Source organism: Molothrus ater, chromosome 30, assembly GCF_012460135.2.
Source record: "Molothrus ater isolate BHLD 08-10-18 breed brown headed cowbird chromosome 30, BPBGC_Mater_1.1, whole genome shotgun sequence".
Lineage (NCBI taxonomy): Eukaryota > Metazoa > Chordata > Aves > Passeriformes > Icteridae > Molothrus > Molothrus ater.
The window spans coordinates 2,747,009-2,766,564 of NC_050507.2; the positions used below are offsets into that span (position 1 = coordinate 2,747,009).

General features: G+C 50.2%; 1 protein-coding gene across 1 annotated transcript; it reads right to left on the bottom strand.

Moving 5' to 3' along the window:
- Positions 1 to 11,189: 11,189 nt before the first annotated feature.
- LOC118697250 (keratin, type II cytoskeletal 6A-like) lies at positions 11,190 to 14,804 on the bottom strand. Its single transcript, XM_036399792.1, has 9 exons — positions 14,319 to 14,804; positions 13,728 to 13,942; positions 13,402 to 13,462; positions 13,197 to 13,292; positions 12,791 to 12,955; positions 12,412 to 12,537; positions 11,811 to 12,031; positions 11,517 to 11,551; positions 11,190 to 11,398 (listed from the first exon to the last, which is right to left on the bottom strand). The coding sequence occupies exons 1-9, from the start codon at positions 14,802 to 14,804 to the stop codon at positions 11,190 to 11,192; spliced, it is 1,614 nt and encodes a 537-aa protein (XP_036255685.1).
- Positions 14,805 to 19,556: the final 4,752 nt, after the last annotated feature.

The following is a 19,556-nucleotide window of genomic DNA, read 5'->3' on the forward strand; positions in this document are numbered from 1 at the left end:
AAACATCTCTGGTTAAACATCTTCAGGTGTAGTTTGTTTGTTTTTGGTTGGTTTCTTTTTTTGGGTTGTTTTTTGTTGTTTTTTTTTTGGGGGGGGTGTTGTTGTTGTTTGTTTGTTTGTTTTTATGAGGAGGGGAGAGAGGCAAAGAAAACGGTTGGGAAATTCTGTGCCAAAATGCAACCAGCTCATTCCTTCCATATTCTGCTCCTGACGAACTTTTTATATGAATTTTATGAAATTTCTTCGATAAACTGCAATCAAACAACGAGCAGTGCAGGGTTTCTGTGCCACCACGAAATCCCCCTGCAAGAGTCAGTTTAGAGTAATTTTAGAAGATTTGGCCTTGTCACTGGCTGCTGCTCAGAGCCTTCCCATCTCCCACTCCTCCCTGTCTCAGTTTGAGAAGAGGGGGAGCACTGGAGCATTGGGAGAGATCCCAAAGCAACACCTGGGAGGTTTTCCACAATTAACAGCCAACAGAGACCAGAAGGTGGGGCTGGTTTCACCTGGCCATGAACACCACGATCCCAACCAGCTAAAGAGCAGAAAGACAATTTGGGGTCAAAAGTGGTTCCCCAGGAGCATCTCCCCCCACTCCATGGACTGAGAGCATTTTGGGCAGTCCATGGAGATGCCAGAAGAGCAGGAATGCTCCAAGAGGTTTTTAAAACCAAGGAAGATGGATCCCAAGGATCAGAGCTAAACTTTTGGAAAGGCTCATTCCAGATGAGGGTAAGCAGTCAGGCTTTATCTATAACCCCTGTCTGGAGCAGCTGGCAGAGCCACCAGGCCAGGAGTTACCAAGGATGTGATTGGAGAAGCTCCCAAGCCAAGGTTTGGGCTGGGTCAGCCCAAGAGATGGGAGTGCCCCACTTTTGGGGAGGTCCTGTGCCTGCACCTTGACGCTGTCCATGTCTGAGTGGAGCTGCTGGACCAGGTGGTTCATCTCTGAGATCCCCACCCTGGTGTTCTGGAGGTCACCCCCGTGCCAGCGGGCCGAGAGCTGCAGCTCCTGGTACTGGGTGGGCAGGGAGGTGGCACAGGGGACAGGCAGAGACTGACCCTGCTCTGATCCTCTCTTCACCAGGACTTGCCACACTCATCCCCTTGAGCTTCCTCCTTCTGTGTCCTTCTGCTCCTCCATCTCTCATTATCAAAGCAGCATTTTCCCAGAGAGTCTTGAAGAATCATGGAAGGTTGGAGAAGACCTTTAAGATCATGAAGTCCAACGGCCAAACCTCTCCAAGGAACTATCTGAACTCTTCTCCAAATCCACTTCATTTTACACCTTTCTCCCCTGTCCTTGCTGCTTGCTGTCTCCAGTATAACTCAGCCTTTGGGAAATGCTAAACAAAAATCTCCCTGTTTGTTTGCACCTCCTCACCCTGCTCTGGTACCAGGACTCAGCCTCAGCATGGCTCCAGTTGGTGATGTCCTCATACTGTGCCTTGACCTTGCTGATGGTGCTGGTCAGGTCCAAGCTCTGGCTGCTGTCCATGGACAGCACCAGCGAGGGGTCAGAGATCTGGGTCTGCATCTGGGACAGCTGCTGGAAGTCAAACAAATTCATTTTCTGTCCCAAATGTTTTGCTGTTTGTTTGTCCTGAGCTGAGGTGTAGAAGAGAGTTGGGGAGGAGCTGCAGCACTGATGTGAGAGATGCTACTCGCTTCCAAACATTTAGAAAGATTTATTAAACCTTTTCAAAAATACAACAGAAGACTGAATAGAGAAAATATAATGGAGCCAGGAGCAGCAGAGGATTTTCCCCACCATGTGCTCACCCACACAATGGAGGTTTCAACTTTTAACCCTTTAGCCCCTCCCAAAGTTCTGTCCCTCCACTCCTTCTTCGCTGTCCAGTGGTGGAGTTCATGTCCTTAAATCTTGATTGGAGGTCAGCTGTTGCCATGGTAACAATCTGACCCTCCCAAGTGTCCCAAACCCAGGCTGTCCCCTGAGACCAATGCAAGGGGGGTAAAACACAACCATAAATCTATAAAACTTCTCTTAACATATATACATGATATTTAACCTTTAATTGTGAGAGTCAACCATTGCATTACTCATCTATCACACTGACCAGCTCTTGGGCTCTTTGAGCCTCTGGAGACTGGGAAAATGGGGCAACTGGGAAATTGGGGATACTCTTACTGCTTCGTAGAGGGCTCGCAGGAAGTTTATCTCATCTGCCAGGGCATCCACCTTGGTCCCCTGATCCACCTTGTTCATGCAGGCAGCATCCACATCCTGGAATGGTGACAACGAAGGTTGGACCAGACCTCTGGGTCACTGGGTGAAGTCTTTGTATCTAACACAAACCTTTGGAGTTTCAGTTTAAATTAAGATCTGAAATTTCATATTAAATCAGAAATGGAGGATTTCTTGATTTCTGCGCCATTAAGCAGAGCCAAGAGTGAGGTGATTTCTCATCTCCACCTTTTCTTTGGGAGGGGAAGAGGGAGGGTGTCCATGGATCCAAACAATGTCACACCACTGAATTTCCCTTTTCCTGCCAGACAGATATTTTGTACAATACTTGAAACAGCAGAAGCTTCTTACTGTGTCTCCTGCAGGTGAAACTAGAGGGCTGTGGATGCTGGGATTGGACACAGAATGGCTGAGGACTGGCAGAGCATCTGGTGAAGGGACAAGGTCTGAATGACCTAGAGCTGATCTGGGGGACACTCCTGAGTTTGGGATGAGGGACCTGAAACAAGGAGGAATTACAGCCCAGCACTGCTACACAGGTGCTTCTGCTTCCTGGGATGACTCCACCTGTGCCCTGGGCCCTGGGCCTGGCATTGCTGGATACAAAGGGTGATTTGAATGTGCTTTGCCTTTCCAAAGCTGTCCCTGCTTTGGTGGTGGTGCCTCCTCACCTTGAACACGACAAAGTTGTTCTCTGCTGTCGTGTGCTTGTTGATCTTCTGGCAGCTATGGGGAGGGAGAGCTCAGAATCCCTTCAGAGCCTCCACCCTGTGCAAACCCCCTCTTCACACGAGGAGAGACGAAAGGGTCTCATTCTGAAGGCGTTTACCAACAATCCACAGATTTTTGGAGGGAGCAGTGCTGGAAGAGAGTCCTTGATGGAGCTTCATTGTTTCTACTTCTATGTCACTGATTATGATGGAAAAGGCAGCACCCCTGGGCTGGAGGGTGGGAGGGGCTGTCTAGAAAAGCTGAAGGTCCTCATCAAAGGCACCTTTTATGCCATGAATGGGAGCCTTGTGCTCCCGAAATGTTCTGGGTGGAGCCGGGGGTGAGGTCATTGCCGCACCTGGTTAGTCAGGAGAGCCGGGATCTGCGGGATGGCCGGGGCTGGGAGAGTCCAGGCCACGCTCTTGGGAAAGGTCAAAACCCAGCGGGAGCCTGGACCCATGCCCAGATCCCATGGAATGCTTAAATGGAGGAGATGAAAGAGAGAAAGAGAGGAGTTCAAAGGAAGGAGGCTGTGCAGGTAATAAACCATTGGCCTCTCCTGGCCCTTTCATGGGGGAAGATTTATTCCCATTGGGAATATCCATCCCTGAAAATAATTTCCATAAGCAGAGCCCCAGCTTTGCATCCATTTGTGGGTCTCGAAGCTCTTGGCCACGTAGAAGAGAAAATTTAATGTCTGTTTTCCAGTTGCTGGATTAATGTTTGGCCCAGACGAATCAGAGGTTTGGGTTGGAAGGGACCTTAAAGATCATGTCATTCCAATTCCCATATTAGGAAGAAAATTTGGGATTCAAAAGTTTAAAATTGTTAAAGGTGGGAAGAACAAATTCCTTGGAATCAGGGCAGGAGCCCAAAGTCCTTTTGTAGGTGTAGATGCAAGAGGATGGTCTCTGCCCAGCAATGTGTGTGATATCATTGAGCTTCACCCCAGAATCCACTGATCCCAAAGGAATATTTGCCACTTTGTCAGACACAAGCAGAGCTCTAAAGTCTAAGCTGCTTCTCTGATGTGACCATTGACTGGCCAAGGATTTCATGTGCGTGCTGGCTTCCCTCCCCAGGGCAGTCAAGGACGTTTCAATGCTGCTTTGGGGCTGGAAGGAACCTTTCCTGTTGGGAAAGGTGGCACAGTGTGGCAGGCACGTGATCTCCTGGGAGAGGAGATCAGAGGGTTCAGGCAGGATGCATGTGCCCTTGCTGGGAGCTGGGATGAGCACCTCACTCCCACATCTCATTTTTCTGGTTCCACACTGACAGTTTAAGCTTCTCATTTATTCACATCCATGCCCAGCAGATCCCTCATGGCCATGGGAGCAGACACAAATACTGGATGGATGTTTTCCTGAAGTGCAAAGAGTGGAGGAGAGAGAGGGAACTCCTGCTCCCAAGAACCCAAAGAGTTGCTGAGCTGAAACTCGGGCCCAGGATCCTGATGACTTTCCATGGGGTGGGAGGTAACTCCTCACTTTCCAAAGTGCTCAAACTATCCAATACATTGAACAAATTTTGATTTAATTTTAAACTAAAAGAGGAGAGATTTAGATGGGATATTGGGAAGAAATTCCTCCCTCTGAGGGTGGGGAGGCCCTGGAATGGATTTCCCAGAGCAGCTGTGGCTGCCCCTGGATCCCTGGACGTGTCCAAGGCCCGTTGGATGGGGCTTAGAGCAGCCTGGGAGAGTGGAAGGTGTCCCTGCCATTGGCAGGGGTGGGATGGGATGAGCTTTGAGGTCCCTTCAACCCAAACCATTCTGGGATCTTGTGATTCCATGGATGCTGCTGGCTGGGGTGGCTCCACACTGGGCTTCTCAGCTGACAAGCACTGAGATGCAGCTCCAAGCAATTCAAACAAAATACAGAGCTCCAGGGAGAGCTTGGAGCCCCTTTCAGTCCCCAAAGGGGCTCCTGGAGAGCTGGAGAAGGACTTGGGACAAGGGATAGGGGGACAGGACACTGGGAATGGCTTCCCACCTAGAGGGAGGGATAGATGGTATATTGGGAGGGGATTCCTCCACATGAGGGTAGGGAGGCCCTGGAATGGATTTCCCTAGGAGCTGTTGCTGCCCCATCCTTGTTACTGTCCAAGGCCAGGTTGGATGGGGCTTGGAGCAGCCTGGGATAGTGGGAGGTGTCCCTGCCCATGGCAGGGGGTGGGATGAGATGATTTTTCATGCCCCTTCCCACCCAAACCTTTCCATGATTCGGAGGTCACGTTTTTTGGGCTGTCTTGGGCCTTTTTACTGACGGAGGAAGAACAGAGTGAAGTAAAACTGGAGAGATCTTGTTGTGGGTGTTGCCTACCTGACCTTGAAGTCCTCCCCCATGTCCTGCATGGCCTTGAGCTCAGAGCTGAGTTGCAGCCTCTTCCCTCCCAGAGCCTCCAGCTGCTGCCTCGTACTGCTGATGTACAACTCAAACATGGGCTCCAGATTATTCTACACAGTTTTCTGGCCTTTCAAGAGGCTCCATTTGGTCTCCAGAACTTTGTTCTGTTGCTCCAGGAACTGCACGTGAAAGCCCTCAGAACAATATAAATAATTCAGGATCCTCAACTCAAAACTTGCCTTGCTTTTCATGAAATGGAAGTTTAATATGGTGGGGGTTGTAAATGTTTTCTGTAATTTAAAGCATGATTTGATGGGCATGTCACCAAAAGATCATTGGTGAGAAGATTTGGGAACCAGGAGAAATACTCAGCTCCAAGGAAACCTGGAGAAATAATTTGTTCCACACTCGGGTTGTCAAAAAGATCTATATGGACAGTCTGCATATGGAACAAAGTCCTGCACAAAGTCCTTAACTCTGCTTTAATGATTTAGAATTAAATTTCTAATGTTAAGAACTTCCTGACTCCATCTCCAGGTAAGCCAGAGCTGGAGGAGGACATGCCTCACCTTGTTGATGAAGGAGGCAAATTAGCTTTTGAAGGATTTAATTTGGTCCTTGTCCTCCTGCTGCACCTGCTGCACATTGGGGTCAATCTTGGTTCAGGGGCACCAAGAGGCACTGGTCGACCATTGTAGCCACAGTTCTCTTCACAGAGAAAAGCAAGGCACAATTCTTCCCAAGAATATTTCTGGGTTTCGCATTCTCTGAACCTCAGAGAAAGGGAAAAAAAATTCTTATCATTTGCTGTGCCTGTATTTGTGCAAAAGTAGAATGCAATATGGAGATTGTTTACCCAAAGTGATGGTGTTTTGTTTCCTTGGCCTGTCAGGACCAAGTGTGTGTGTGTGTCAGGACTGTTGGATGACAGTCATGAAATTCAGTGCAGTGTGTGCAGTTGGGTGCAGAGTTAAGTGCTTGGCAGAATCAGTTTTAGATGTATAGAATAATATAGTATAAGAAAATAATTAATTAGCCTTCTGATAAGATGGAGTCCTCCTCATCATTCCTCCTTTGTTGGGGTTCCCAATGCAGCTATAGACCATGACCTTCTGGATCCCTCCAGGGCCACATCCAAGCCCTGCTCCTCCAGCTCTGCCTCCTGCCCTGGGGCTGTATCCTGGTCTGGCAGTCCCAGGCCCTCCCCTCATGGCCATCCTCATGCTCACCCAAGGCTGTGAGGGCTCCTCCTGCTGAAGGCTCCTCTGGCCCTTCCCGTGCCTCCAGCAGGGCCATGGGACACGTGGGACTCACGGAGCTGCAGCTGCTCCGCTGGACGGGCACCGTGGAGGAGCAGCACCAACTCCAAGAGACCCAGCACTGAAAGAGGACAGTGAGGTGAGGTAGCAGAGGAGCAGGAATATTTGGGAGTTGGGATCAGGAGTCTTCTCAGCCTTTTATGCTTTTGGAGAGCTGAGCTTGACCACAGCTCAAAGGAGTGAGCTCACGGCTTTGGTATCTGGCACCCAGTCACCCCCACAGCTCTAATGCCACAGGCTGGCAGAGACAGCTCGTAAAACTTTCTAACCCGTATTTTCTAAGCTGTTTTTCAAAGAGAATTTTACTGGTGGGGCAAAAAAAAAATCCATTTCCATTCCACAAGTTGCCTTTGGGCTTGGTTAAAATGGTTCCTGTTTAGTTTAAAGCTGATAAGACTGAAATTGCCGCAAGAGGGAATCCAGAGATGGGGAAAATGCCAGTTTGATGTGCTTTGCTAAAGAAAAATCCTGACTCTGCCCCCAGATTTCCAGCCATTGTGGGGTAGTGATAACCTGTGCTGATCCAGGCAAGAAGTTCCTTTCTTGGTCTGTACTCCTGAGCTTTCCAGGTAGAACTTCACCTGCACTGAGGTGTTGCTGGTAAAGGTAGGGATTTCAGAGACACCAGTGCCTTTCTGGGACCCCAGAATTCTGAAAGTCCAGGGTCCCCTGAGAGAAAACAGCCTGAGATGTGAAAGTCCCGTTCATCAGATGAGTCACAGAATGTCCTGGGCTGGAAGGCACCCACAGGGACCAAAAAATCCAACCCCTGGCCCTGCACAGACACCCCAAAATCCCACCCTATGCAGAAGGGCGTTGTCTAAATGCTTCTGGAGCTCTAGCAGCCTTGGAGCTGTGACCATTTGTAGTGGTTTTCGTTCACCAATTTGAGATTTCCTGGCCAATGCACCAATTAATGTGGTGGGTCTAGCACTGGCCAGTGGACCTACTGAATATACTCATTCATTTCCTTCTGCAAGAGAGATTAGGAGGAAGGCAAAGCAAGCTCATAACTTTAAAAGGGCATAAAGAAAGCTTTATTAACAGTAATTAAAAGAAAGAATAATAAGAATCAGAATAAAATCTTTAGAACACTTCTCCTCCCCCCTACAACTTTTTCTTTCCTACTAACAATGTACAGAAAAAATTTAGTCAGTTTATCACTTCTAGAACAGGATTTATCACTTCTAGAACAGTCTTTCTTCAGTTCACTTAGGGAGAGAAGTTCCTCTTGGTAATGTTGTGGAGACTTTTCCACAAGGAAACAGTTCTCTCATGGCTTTTAATTTCCACAGATAGCAGCCCTTTGGGAATCTGCAATCGTGAAGTCCCTCCCATCTTTCACGGCTTTCACACTCTGTGTTTATGGGTCATGTCAACTTACGGGGTTCTATTTTAAGGATGAGCTGTTCAAGAGCAAAGGTTCTCTTTATCTATCTCTGAGATCATCTTCATCACTGAGAACAGAGGTCTTCTTTCCATGGGGCAGAGGGTCTTCATCACTCTTCCCTCTGTCTCTGTTCAGACTTCTCATGGAATCACAGATACTTCAACATCTGCTTACTTTAGCATGGAGGCCTTTGTTCATATCTACAATTTGAACACTTTATCTCATCATACTTTTTCCATAAGTTACAGGGAAAAAGAGTCTGATGTGTCAATTACATATTTCTCCATAGCTTTACAAAGGATTTCAGCCCCAAGATCAAGGCATCTTCTCATCCCTCCCATCTGGGGCTTGACTCTTTCTTCATTGGCCTTAGTGTCTTCATGTTGTTCCTCTACATGTTCTCACTCTGTTCTTTTCTCTCACCCAAGGGAGGATCGATGTCTGTAGGTCTCATCTGTGTACTGAAAGAGTTAATATCTCACCCAGGCCTGCAGATGGCTGTGTGATTTCTGCTGGATAGTGGTGGAGCTGTTTAAGGTAGAGGATTTCTTTGGTGGCCATGCTGGGGAGAGGGCCAGGATCTCAGCAGCCAGGCCAGAACACAGCAGCAGCATGGCCAGAGGCCGAGGGCTTCTCCCCGCGCCCAGGGGTTGTAGATGAACCCCAGTGATGGTAGAATCCTGGTCGAGCTGGCCCGGACCAGGGCTGCTCCTGGGGCCCAGGGACCCCAGCTCAGCCTGGGCTGGTGGCAGGGCAGGGCTTAGTAGCAGCCAGATGTCAGCAACCGCAGCCATGGCCCAACCTCAGCCCTGCAGCCTCTCCTCTCCTGCCCAGTGTTTGCAGGTGAACCTCAATGGCAGCAGAGTCTTGGCCAGACAGCCCGGCCCAGGGCTGCTCCTGGGGCCTGCTGGATGCAGCTCAGGCTGGGCTGGCAGCAAGGCAGGGCTCAGTAGCAGCCAGATGTCAGCAACTACAGCCATGACCCAGCCTGGCCTCCCCTCCCCTGCCCAGTGGTTGCAGGTGAACCCCAACAATGGTAGAATCTTGGCCAGCCAGCTGGGCCTGGGGCTGCTTCTGGGGCCTGCTGGATCCAGCTCAGCCTGGGCTGGCAACAAGGCAGGGCTTAGTAGCACCACATGTTAGGAACCTCAGCCATGGCCTAGCCTCAGCCCCGTGGCCTCCCCTCCCCTGCCCAGTGGTAGCAGGTGAAACTCAATGGCAGCAGAGTCTTTGCCGAGCCGGCCCGGCCCAGGGCTGCTCCTGGGGCTTGCTGGATGCAGCTCAGGCTGGGCTGGCAGCAGGGCAGGGCTTAGTAGTGGCAAGATGTTCACAACCGCAGCCATCGCCCAGCCCGGCCTCAGCCCCGCGGCCTCCCCTTCCCCTGTCCAGTGGTTGCAGGTGAGCCCCAACAATGGTAGAATCTTGGCTGAGCTGGGCTGGCCTGAGGCTGCTCCTGGGGCTCAGCAGACGCCAGCTCAGGCTCAGCTGGCAGCAAGGGAGGGCTTAGAGGCGGCCAGATGTCAGCAACCGCAGCCATGGCCCGGCCTCAGCCCTGCAGCCTCCCCTCCCCTGCCTGGTGGTTGCAGGTGAACCTCAATGGCAGCAGAATCTTGGCTGAGCCAGCCCGGCCTGGGGCTGCTCCTGGGGCTCAGCGGACCCCAGCTCAGCCTGGGCTGGCAGCAGGGCAGGGCTTAGTAGCGGCAAGATGTTCACAACCGCAGCCATGGCCTGGCCCAGCCTCAGCCCCACGGCCTCCCCTCCCTGCCCGGCTCCGTGGGCTCCCCAGGAAGGGGTCCAGCCCCACAGCAGAGCCCGCTCAGCCCAGCCCAGTCGAGACAAGGGTCTGGGCTGGCCTTGTTACCTGTTCTCAGGCTGGAAGAGAAAAGAGAATTCTCAGGATTTTTCATTTTCAACCTGTGTGTTTACAGAGGCATGCTCAGCTTTCTAGCAATTTAACAAAGTGTCAATATCCAGAACGACCCACTGATTGATTTTATCAGGCACAGAGGAAGCTCTCAGCAGGTCATCTCAAAAAACCCCACTTCCCTAGTAGTTCTAATGATAAAACCAGCACACCATTCCCTGGGGAGCCTGTTCAGAGCCCCAGCACCCTCTGGGGACAAATCTTTCCTGATATCCAACCTAGACCTCCACTGGCACAGCTCCAGCCATTCCCTGCATCCTGTCTCTAGCTCTCCCCAGAGCAGAGATCGGAGCTGTCCCTCGGGATGAAGCTGCAGCCCCCAAGGAGTCTCACCTCAGTCTCCTCTTTTCCAAGGCAGACAAGCCAACCCTCAGCTGCTCCTTGTGTTGCCCCTGCAGACCCTTCCCCATTCATGTAGCTCTGGATGGAGCTTTGATGCTGGACAGTGCTTAAATAACAAACCAAACTCCAGCTCTGCTGCTGCCAGTGGGATGTGGAGAGCCTGGACAAAGATGGGCAGGTACTGAAGAGGACAAGCCACTTCCTTTCCAGCGCCCTGAGGGTCTTTCACTGTCTCACAACCTGCTCTGGGTATATTATTCCTCCCAAAAGGGGTTACTTTGGGAGTTTAATGGGTGTTTTCCATTTGTAATTATGGTAATGGCAGTGGACGTGTTTTATCAGTCCCTGCAGATGTGTGTGCAGATCAGATGAGCTGCAGCACTCATCTTCTTGGGAAAACCAGATTTATATCCCTCCATGAGTCATCCATTCGATTACAGAGGTTTGGGCACAACTACTGTGACATAAAGGGCTGAGATATCATAATGTAGGAATTAAGACAGAAGAACGTTCTCTTGTGCCAAGTAGGAAGTGTACATATCTTCCCATCCTCATGGAAATAGAACATCCAAATGTTTTATTCCTGTTGGATATGAGGTCCATGGACTTGGAGAGGAAGGAGATGTCTCAACTTCCATGTGCCTTTTTTACCTTCAAAGCAGCAAAGTTACTGTGCTGCACCAGCCACAAAGCCACCCTTTGCCACAAGGTAAGTGAAAAGAATTGGAATTGAAAAGAGGATGCGACATAGTTAATTCCACATGCCTTTTATTAGACAAACACTGGGAAATGAGGAATGTTGAGGGTCACAGGACAAACAGGAGCACAGCATCTTTTATATAACTAATGACACATGGGTTTGATTTCTAAATCTTTTGAAGGAGCTGGATGAGGACTGGACCCAAGAGAAGCCTCAGCGCTGGTGGCACTGGGGCCTGGAGTCAGTCCCTCAGTAATATCCCCTGGCGGAAGAGCCGGTGGAGATGGACTTGAAGCTGGAGCTGCTGCCTCCAACCATGCAAGAGCCACCTGTGCCGTATCCACTTCCAGAGATGGAGCCTACTCCCATTCCAGCACAGACCACACCTCCAGCCCCACCACTGGAGCTCAGGCAGTTCATGCCTCCATATCCCGTTCCTGAAGTGCTTCTGGTCACAGCTGCCAGGGGAAAACACCATCATGAGAGAATCCACAGGCAGTGGATGAGTGGGATAGGTTCTGAGCAGGGGTGGGAGGTAGATACAGAAAGTGCCAAATGTCTCTAAAAGTTACTTACAGATGTTCACTGAGCCAGCACCTTCCCCAGAGAGCCTGTCAGGGAGCAAAAGAGAGCCAGTGAGACTTCAAAGGGAACCCGTGAGCAGGACCTGCTCACAAAGGCAGGAAAATTTCCTTTGAATATTTTTGAAAGGTGTGAAGTTTGTATGAAAGGCTGCTGTTCCCAAACAGCTTCTCTTCACAGCCACTCACTGGCCTTTAAACAGTTTCAGGTCTGAATGTGGATCTAAACCTGACCAGGGTCTTTAACTCCATTGCACCTCTGAAAACTGGGATATAAAATCTCACCCACCTGCACTCCTCACCCTCCAGCAGCTTCTTATAAGTCACGATCTCAATATCCAGGGCCAGCTTGACATTCATGAGCTCCTGGTATTCCCGGAGCTGCCGGGCCAGGTCAGCCTTGGCTTTCTGCAGAGCTGTCTCCAAGTCCTCCAGTTTGTCCCTGGCATCCTTGAGGGCCAGCTCCCCACGATGTTCTGCGTCACTGATGGCCGTCTGCAATCCAGTGACCTGCAGGGGAAAATCCAGATTTTCATTCCTTATCAAGAGCATAATCCAGCTCTTTGTATCCTGAGGTCCCAATCCCACGTCTGATGTTTGGGTTAACATCAATAGGGTGTGACCTTAACCATCACTGATACATGAATTGAATTCAATTCATTGAACTGATCCATGTTCTGAGTCAGGTCACAATCTGGATTTACCTCCACAACTCTCAGAATATCCTTGCGGTGATTGATACTACACTGAGTAACTCTTGGTGATGTCACTGCTCTCATATAAATCCAGTCATGTTCATTCCTGATCCAGCAGAACTCCCTTGGTTGATTTTATTCCCTGGGCAACTCATAGGTGGGGTCACAGCAAGGGTTATGTTTGCTGCCCTTTACCTGTTTTTTCACGCTGTCAATTTCGTGTCGGAGCCGCTGGACGTGGCGGTTGAGCTCTGAGATCTCCTGCTTGGTGTTCCGGAGGTCATCCCCATGCCTGCCAGCCGTGGCCTGCAGCTCCTCATACTGTCACAGAGAGGGACAACCAGTCAAAGGAAAATAAGCTGGATTTAGAGCCCAACAGTGTAGGTTTGGGGCTGTTTGCATGTTCAAAAATGTGTGCGTGTTCTCAATCCCACATTAACACTTCTGAATTTCATAGGGTTATTAGATCTGAAGACATTCTGTGTTTCAAAATCACAGTGGGACCCTGCTCCCTTGGGGAATTTGGGGATGGGAGAATGGTTTTCCCTTTGCAGAAGCCTCCTGAGGCGCTTACCCTGGACTGGTACCAGGACTCGGCCTCGGCGCGGCTCCGGTTGGCGATGTCCTCGTACTGCGCCTTCACCTCGGCGATGATGCTGTCCATGTCAAGGCTCCGGTTGTTGTCCATGGTCAGGATAACAGAGGTGTCAGAGATCTGGCTCTGTATCTGGGACAACTCCTGCAAAAGCAGCAAATACTCCTGAGAGTCGCAACACAAATGTTGCTTGGAGGATGGAAAGCCCCAGGGTTAGAGGGGAGAGCTGGGTGAACAAAAGGATTTTTCCAAGACAGCTTCATGCAGAAATGTGAAATGGAAAAACCATTGAATTATTTAGTGCAACAGAGGGGAAAATAATCAGCCCTGAGGCCCTGGAATGGGAAAGGAAGGCAAGGAGAAGGATATAAGCTCTGGTGCTCACAGCTTCGTAGAGGGCTCTGAGGAAGTCGATCTCCTCTGTGAGCGAATCCAGCCTGGCCTGCAGCTCTGCCTTGTCCAGGTAGGCAGTGTCCACCTCCTAGGAGAGGAAGCACATCATCAGAATGAGGTGAGTTTCAGAGAAGCAGAGGAAAAGCTGGAGAAGGGGTTTCTTGCAGGGCTGGGAGGCCACATGGGCAGGCACCCACCTTCTTCAGGGTCACAAACTCGATCTCGACATCCGTGCGCTTGTTGAGCTCGTCTTCATATCTGTGGAATGGAGGTGGAGGGGTGGTCTAGGCTTGTTTTAAAATTATTTCATGTTTTCAGGACCAGTCTCTAATTTTTTTTGTACGTACAGCTCAGCACCTTGGTCTTTTTGCTCTGTAATTTTCTGTCTGTTACTTTTCAGCCATATCTTGTATTAACCTCGGACTTTTCTCAGAGGATTAAGTCAGCAAAAAGGATTTTTTTCCCTTGTTTTCTGCATCTGTTGCAGCCCACCCAGGCCCAGGCAGACCATGAACAGACTCACTTGTTCCTGAAGTCCTCAGCAATGGTCTGCATCTTGCTCAGCTCCCCTCTCAGGTTCTCCTTCTCTGTCGTTAGGCTGCTCAGGTGCCTCCTGAGGTTGTTCAGGTAGGTCTCAAAGAGGGGCTCAATGTTCTTTCTCACCGTTTTGTTCCCCTGTTCTTGCAGAAGGGCCCACTTGGTCTCCAGGACCTTGTTTTGTTGTTCAAGGAATCGGACCTGGAGAGAGAAGGATGTTTTAGGATGGTTTTCCTTGGAGATGTGAGGCACATCCTGCAAGGATTTACTTGCTGGAAGGTGGGAGGTCTCAGCCCTTCAGCTGACAAATTAAACACTCCTGCTCTCTCTCCCAACTCTGCTTCCTTACATCCAGTACCACCCCTTTGTCCCTGTTTTCTGGTCTCACTGCAGCATTCCTGAAACATGTAAATGGTCTCAAAGCTGGAAACCCCCAGGATTTGTTCCCAGGCTGCTGGGACTTTAGAATGCTGGCAGTACAGGAGCAGCAAAATTGTGGCTAAAGATATAATTCACCCTTGTTTGTGCTTCCCCACCAAAGAATCACCACAGCATAACCAGGAATCTCAGGTCTCACCTTGTCGATGAAGGAGGCAAATTTATTGTTGAGGGTTTGAATCTGATCCTTCTCATTCTTACGGATACTCTGGATATGGGGGTCAATCTGCAGGTTGAGTGGCTTCAGAAGGCTCTGGTTGACTGACACTTCATGGATGCCCCCAGCTGGGACAGCAGGGAATCCAGGGCCACCACCAAACCCAAAAGGACCAGCAGCTGCCCCACCAAACCCACAGGAGATCCCAGAGCCAGCACCAAAACCTGCGGGTCCGTAGGAGACACCCCCTCTTCCAGCTATGGAGATCCTCTGGCATTCACCAAGGTTGTAGAGGCTCCTGCTTCCAAAGCCTCCAGTGAGCCTTCCATAGGCAGTGGTGGGGCCACAGCTCCCAGCTTGGAGTGCAGGGCGCAGGCAGAGGCTGGAGCTGCTGGCATTTGGGATGAAGGCAGAAGCAGTGCTGAAGTTCCTTCTGGCCTGGCTCCTCACAGTGCACTGGCGGGACATGGCTGCCAGGAGTGATCCAAGGAATAAAGGAATGAGAGGAAGTGGCTGGAGGTGAAGCTGTGCTCCCCCAGCCTGGGACTGGCCCTTTATACCCTCCTGAGGTGGGGATGGCTCCGGTGTGGTGCTTATCCCGCTGATTAACTGGGCCCGGCACACCCACAGTGAGTTCACCATGAGCATCTATGGAGCTTTCATAAAAGGGCAGAGGTTGCATTTTTTTTGTGTTGAAATGTCTGAGAAAACCTCAATAGTGGCTTCTCATCTCCTCTTTGCAGCCACCCCTTTCCCACTCCCTCCTTCCACAGCTGCAGGAGATGGTTCCTTGTTGGGCAAATGCTTGCTCATCTCCAGTCCATGGATGAATCAACTCAGGTTGTGTAAGGTTAATTTATTTGATTTTGGAACACTGGTTCCTGGTGGAGGGTCTGAGCTCTGAGAAGTCTCTGATCATGGGTTGTGGTTCTGCGCAAACTCCAGAGGGGCAACAGCACTTCAGTTCCCAACCTGATGGGAACTGTTCTCTTGTTCTTGTGCCTAAAGAAGAATTCTTTAACGCACAACTGGTACAGGAGGGAAAGAGGTGATGGAGGGAGGGCCAGGAGGGTGATGGGGGAGTCTTGGAAAACCCACCCCCAAAAAAACAGCTGGGGAATGGAAAGGATGTGGAGGGAATTTTATGAACAGTGTTCTCAGACCTTTTCTTTCTGTGAAAACTGTCCACATTCCACAGAATCATCAGGGTTGGAAGAGACCTTCAGGAAGACCCAGTCCAGCTGCCAGCCCAGCACTACCATGGTCACCCTAAACCATGTGCCCAAATGTGCCAAATCACCCTGATTTGGACTGACAATAGATGGTGACATATCAGAACCTGCTCCAGAAGGGAGTTTCCATCATCTGTGATGCCACAAACCCTGACTCTGCAATTTCTCAGGGCTTCACCTGTGCAGATTTTTGATCTGTTTCCTGACTCATGGGACAACCTTGTCTCTACATGGAGCTACCAGGCTGCCCTCCCCACGCCTGTTGTTTTTCCCCTCTTACTCACCAGGAAATTCAGTGCTGAGGACGTTGCTCACAGAGGCCTCTCTTCACTCCTACCCCCTGTGGCTTCCAGGAAAAGCCAAACAGGACATTTCCCTGGTGAAGGACACAGCGTCTCAGCTCTGGCACACAGGGGATTGTCCTAGAGCAGGCGAGATGCCCCCAAGGATCTGCAGCCTTGTCTGGAGGGTATTGCTCCTTCCCTGGTGCCTTGTCTGGGTGCCCAGTGGTGGGCATGCTTTTCCCAGCCCCTGCAGCCCCTGGGGCTTGTCAGGGGCTCAGCTGAGCACCCACTCCTTGGAGGAGGTGGCAGCCCTCCCACGGAGCATTTCTGGGAATCCATTGTGGATGTGACAGCCTGGTCAGAGAGTGAGAAAACTAAGTAAGTTTCCCAGAATCAGCCAGAAAGACTTAAGGAAGTTGAAAATTAACACATGATAACTTATTATTATAAATAACCTGCAGGTTATTTTCCTACTCTCTGTTTTCTTGTTTTTCTCAAAGATTATTTATAAGAAGGGCATCTTGTTCATTAACCAGCCAAGTGAAATATATTAATTAAATAACCAATCAAGTCCACCTAAATCAAAATTTATTTTAAAAAGCAGTCCAAAATAAACCACACGTTATACCAATCAGCCTTCTGGTGAGCCTGTGTCATTTCTTACTCAACAGTGACGATCCATAGCTTTCCTCAGTCATGTCCAGGCACGGGGATGTACCACAGGTGTTTGCAGGTGCATCTTTCAGGAGCTTGTCCTGGCACATGTGGCAGCTGAACAAAAGAGTCAATGTGACCAGAAGGTCTCAGGAGGGAAATGGGAAGTTTTCCATCATCTCTTTTTGCCTTTCAGCCAAGCTTTTTTTATTTTTATTTCTATTTTTCTTTCTGTTCTTGTAACATTTGCATTACACACCCTGGAATGACAATAACTGTCTTGGGAGTGTTTCAGCTCCTGTGTGTTACAACAAGCAGCCGTTTTTAAGAGTGTCTGAGCCTCAGGCTGTCCTAAAGAACTCTGTAAAATCCTTATGGGCACCAACCTGCAATCAGCTCCCTCCATACACTGCAAATCCAGGCCCCTGAGTGCCAGCACCATCCATGTCATTATGACTAAGGCTTTAATCTGGGCTGGGCTGAAATTACTGGGGATCATCTTCTCCTGCTGGAATACCAGCCCCAGGTCATGGCTGCAATCTGATGGGATGCAGGAGGTGACAGCCTGGAGACCAGGGCCCTGCTCTTCAGCAAGGACAGCTGTAGGTTGGTTGGGTATCCAGAAGTGTGATGCCCTGGAAGAACAAATATTCTGACCCTGGCATTTCCTGGGCTGGATGACAGGCTTTGTACTCTCTGTGCTGTGACCCAGGTGTGGATGCAGTGGGCAGCACCTTCTGATGTCCCTGTTGGACGTGAGACCAAATGTTGGTGCCACAGGTGATGGAAACTCCCTCCTGGGCCAGATTCTGATATTTCCTGATCAGGGTGGTTTGGCACATTTGGGTTTAGGGCGGTCATGGTAGTGCTGGGCTGGCAGCTGGACTGGGTCCTCCTGAAGGTCTCTTCCAACCTTGATGATGCTGTGGAACATGGACACGGTTTTCACAGAAAGAAAAGGTCTGGGAAATTCCCTCCGCATCCTTCCCACTCCCCAGCTGTTTTTTGGGGGTGGGTTCTCCAAGACTCCTGCTAATGCCCCATGTAGTGACCCCTCACAACATGAGGGACTGGAGCGTGTCCAGAGGTGGAAATGGAGCTGGGGCTGGAACACCAGGGAAGGGTCTGGAGAGCTCCTGAGGGAGCTGAGGGGGCTCAGCCTGGAGAAAAGGAGGCTCAGGGGGACCTTCTGGCTCTGCACAGCCCCTGACAGGAGGGGGCAGCCAGGGCAGAGTCAGGCTCTGCTCCAAGGGAACAACAGGACAAGAGGGAGCAGCCTCAGACTGTGCCAGGGGAGGTTTAGGTTGGACATCAGGGGGAATTTCTCCATGGGCATTGGCAGGGGCTGCCTAGGGAGGTCTGGAGTCCCCATCCTGGAGGTGTCCAAGGAAGAACTGGATGTGGCACTTGGTGCTCTGGGCTGGGTTACAAGGTGGGGATTGCACAGGTTGGATTCCATGATCTGGGAGGGCTTTTCCAACCTCAGCGATTCTGGGATTACACAGCCCCATATCCTTGTGGTTAGAGAGGGTGTGTTTGGGCAGCAGAAGGAAAGCCATTGGCTGACCTGGCCCAGGCTGCTGTTCTGAGGGAGGGAGGATATTGCTCCTTCCCTGGAGGCTGCTCAGGGAGGTGGTAGAGCAGGAGTGGGGACCCACAACCAAGCCTGCAAGATTTCAGGAAGGAGATTTCTTCAGGGATACACACGCAGAGCACAGGGCATCCTAGAAAATTATGGGAAACTACTAGTCCTGAAGGAAACCCTGAATCAGTCTGTCATTCCAGCACTGCCAGTTCCCTTCTATTTCCCCAAATCCATGACTATTTTCTTAGGAGGGCTCCTCTACTCATTACTTGAACCTATTAAAATCCAGGGAGTGAGGGCTGGCACGTTTTTTCCAGTCAAAACTGTTAATTCAAGTGACCTTCCAGCAGTGAGACCTGTCACTGTAGATGTTTCTCTGCTTTTACTTGTCCATTAATTTCTCCCAATTAGTCAGAACCACATCTGAAAGCCCAACACCTCCCCAGTTTTTTCCTCCACCTTCTCAAAGCAAGACCTTGTCTCCAATATATCCTATGAACCTGAAGAAACACTGGCTCTTAAAGACTTTCACTTTTCAACAGTGAAATAAATCCCTTTCTTGGGTTTTTTAATAGCTACTGGATTAGTGATATTTAATTCAGTGTAGGGCCATATCTGGTTCATAATTCTTACTGACCAGAGTGTGGACCTGATCCTGCCCCTCTGTGTGGTATGGGGGGAAGGAACATCAGCACCAGGACCCTGAGCCAAGGAGGGCTCTCAGCCTGCTCAGGCAGATGTTGGCACTGCTGGCTCCAAGGCGTGGGTGACACCAGGGGTTTGGGATGGATGATTCACCTGAACAGGCCAGGGGGTTGCTCTGGCTCCCCTGGGAGTTAATTCCCTCTTGTTTGAGGTTTGTGCAAGTACATCACACACCTGGCACTGGGATCCCACCCCCAGGATTCAGGCTCTTGGATGCTTGATGGGCTGGGAGCTGGAAGTAAATGAAGCTCAGACCTTTTCCCCTATGCCTGACTCCTGCCTTGGCGTGTCCTGGTGTTTGGCTTCCAGGTGTTTTCCTTGCACAGTGGGGAGGGAATGTCGAAATCAGCACCAAACCTCCCTCTGAGGTTCTGCTGGGCTGGGGTGTTCTGGCTGCTGACAGTGAAATTCAGTAAATCTGAGTGAGGAGCAAAAATCTGAGCCTTTAACTGGTCAGGGCCTGAGGGAAAGTTCTTGTTACCTGTGTTTGCATGTGCTCTTGCACCTCTTTAATTAATAGGACTACAAAATAGAATAAATTACATGTGCATTTTTATTAGACAAACTCCAGAAAGTGAAGAGAGACAAACAGTCATGGGACACATTTTATATACAAAATCCGGCCAAAAAATTGCTGAGCTGGAGCAAGCAAGCTGCAAATTTAACCCAGTGAGACTCAGGTTCAGGGCTGAGCTCAACAGGATGTGTGCAAGACAACACAGCTGAGAAAGAGTTCCTAAAGTAAGGCTCCTGTGGGACA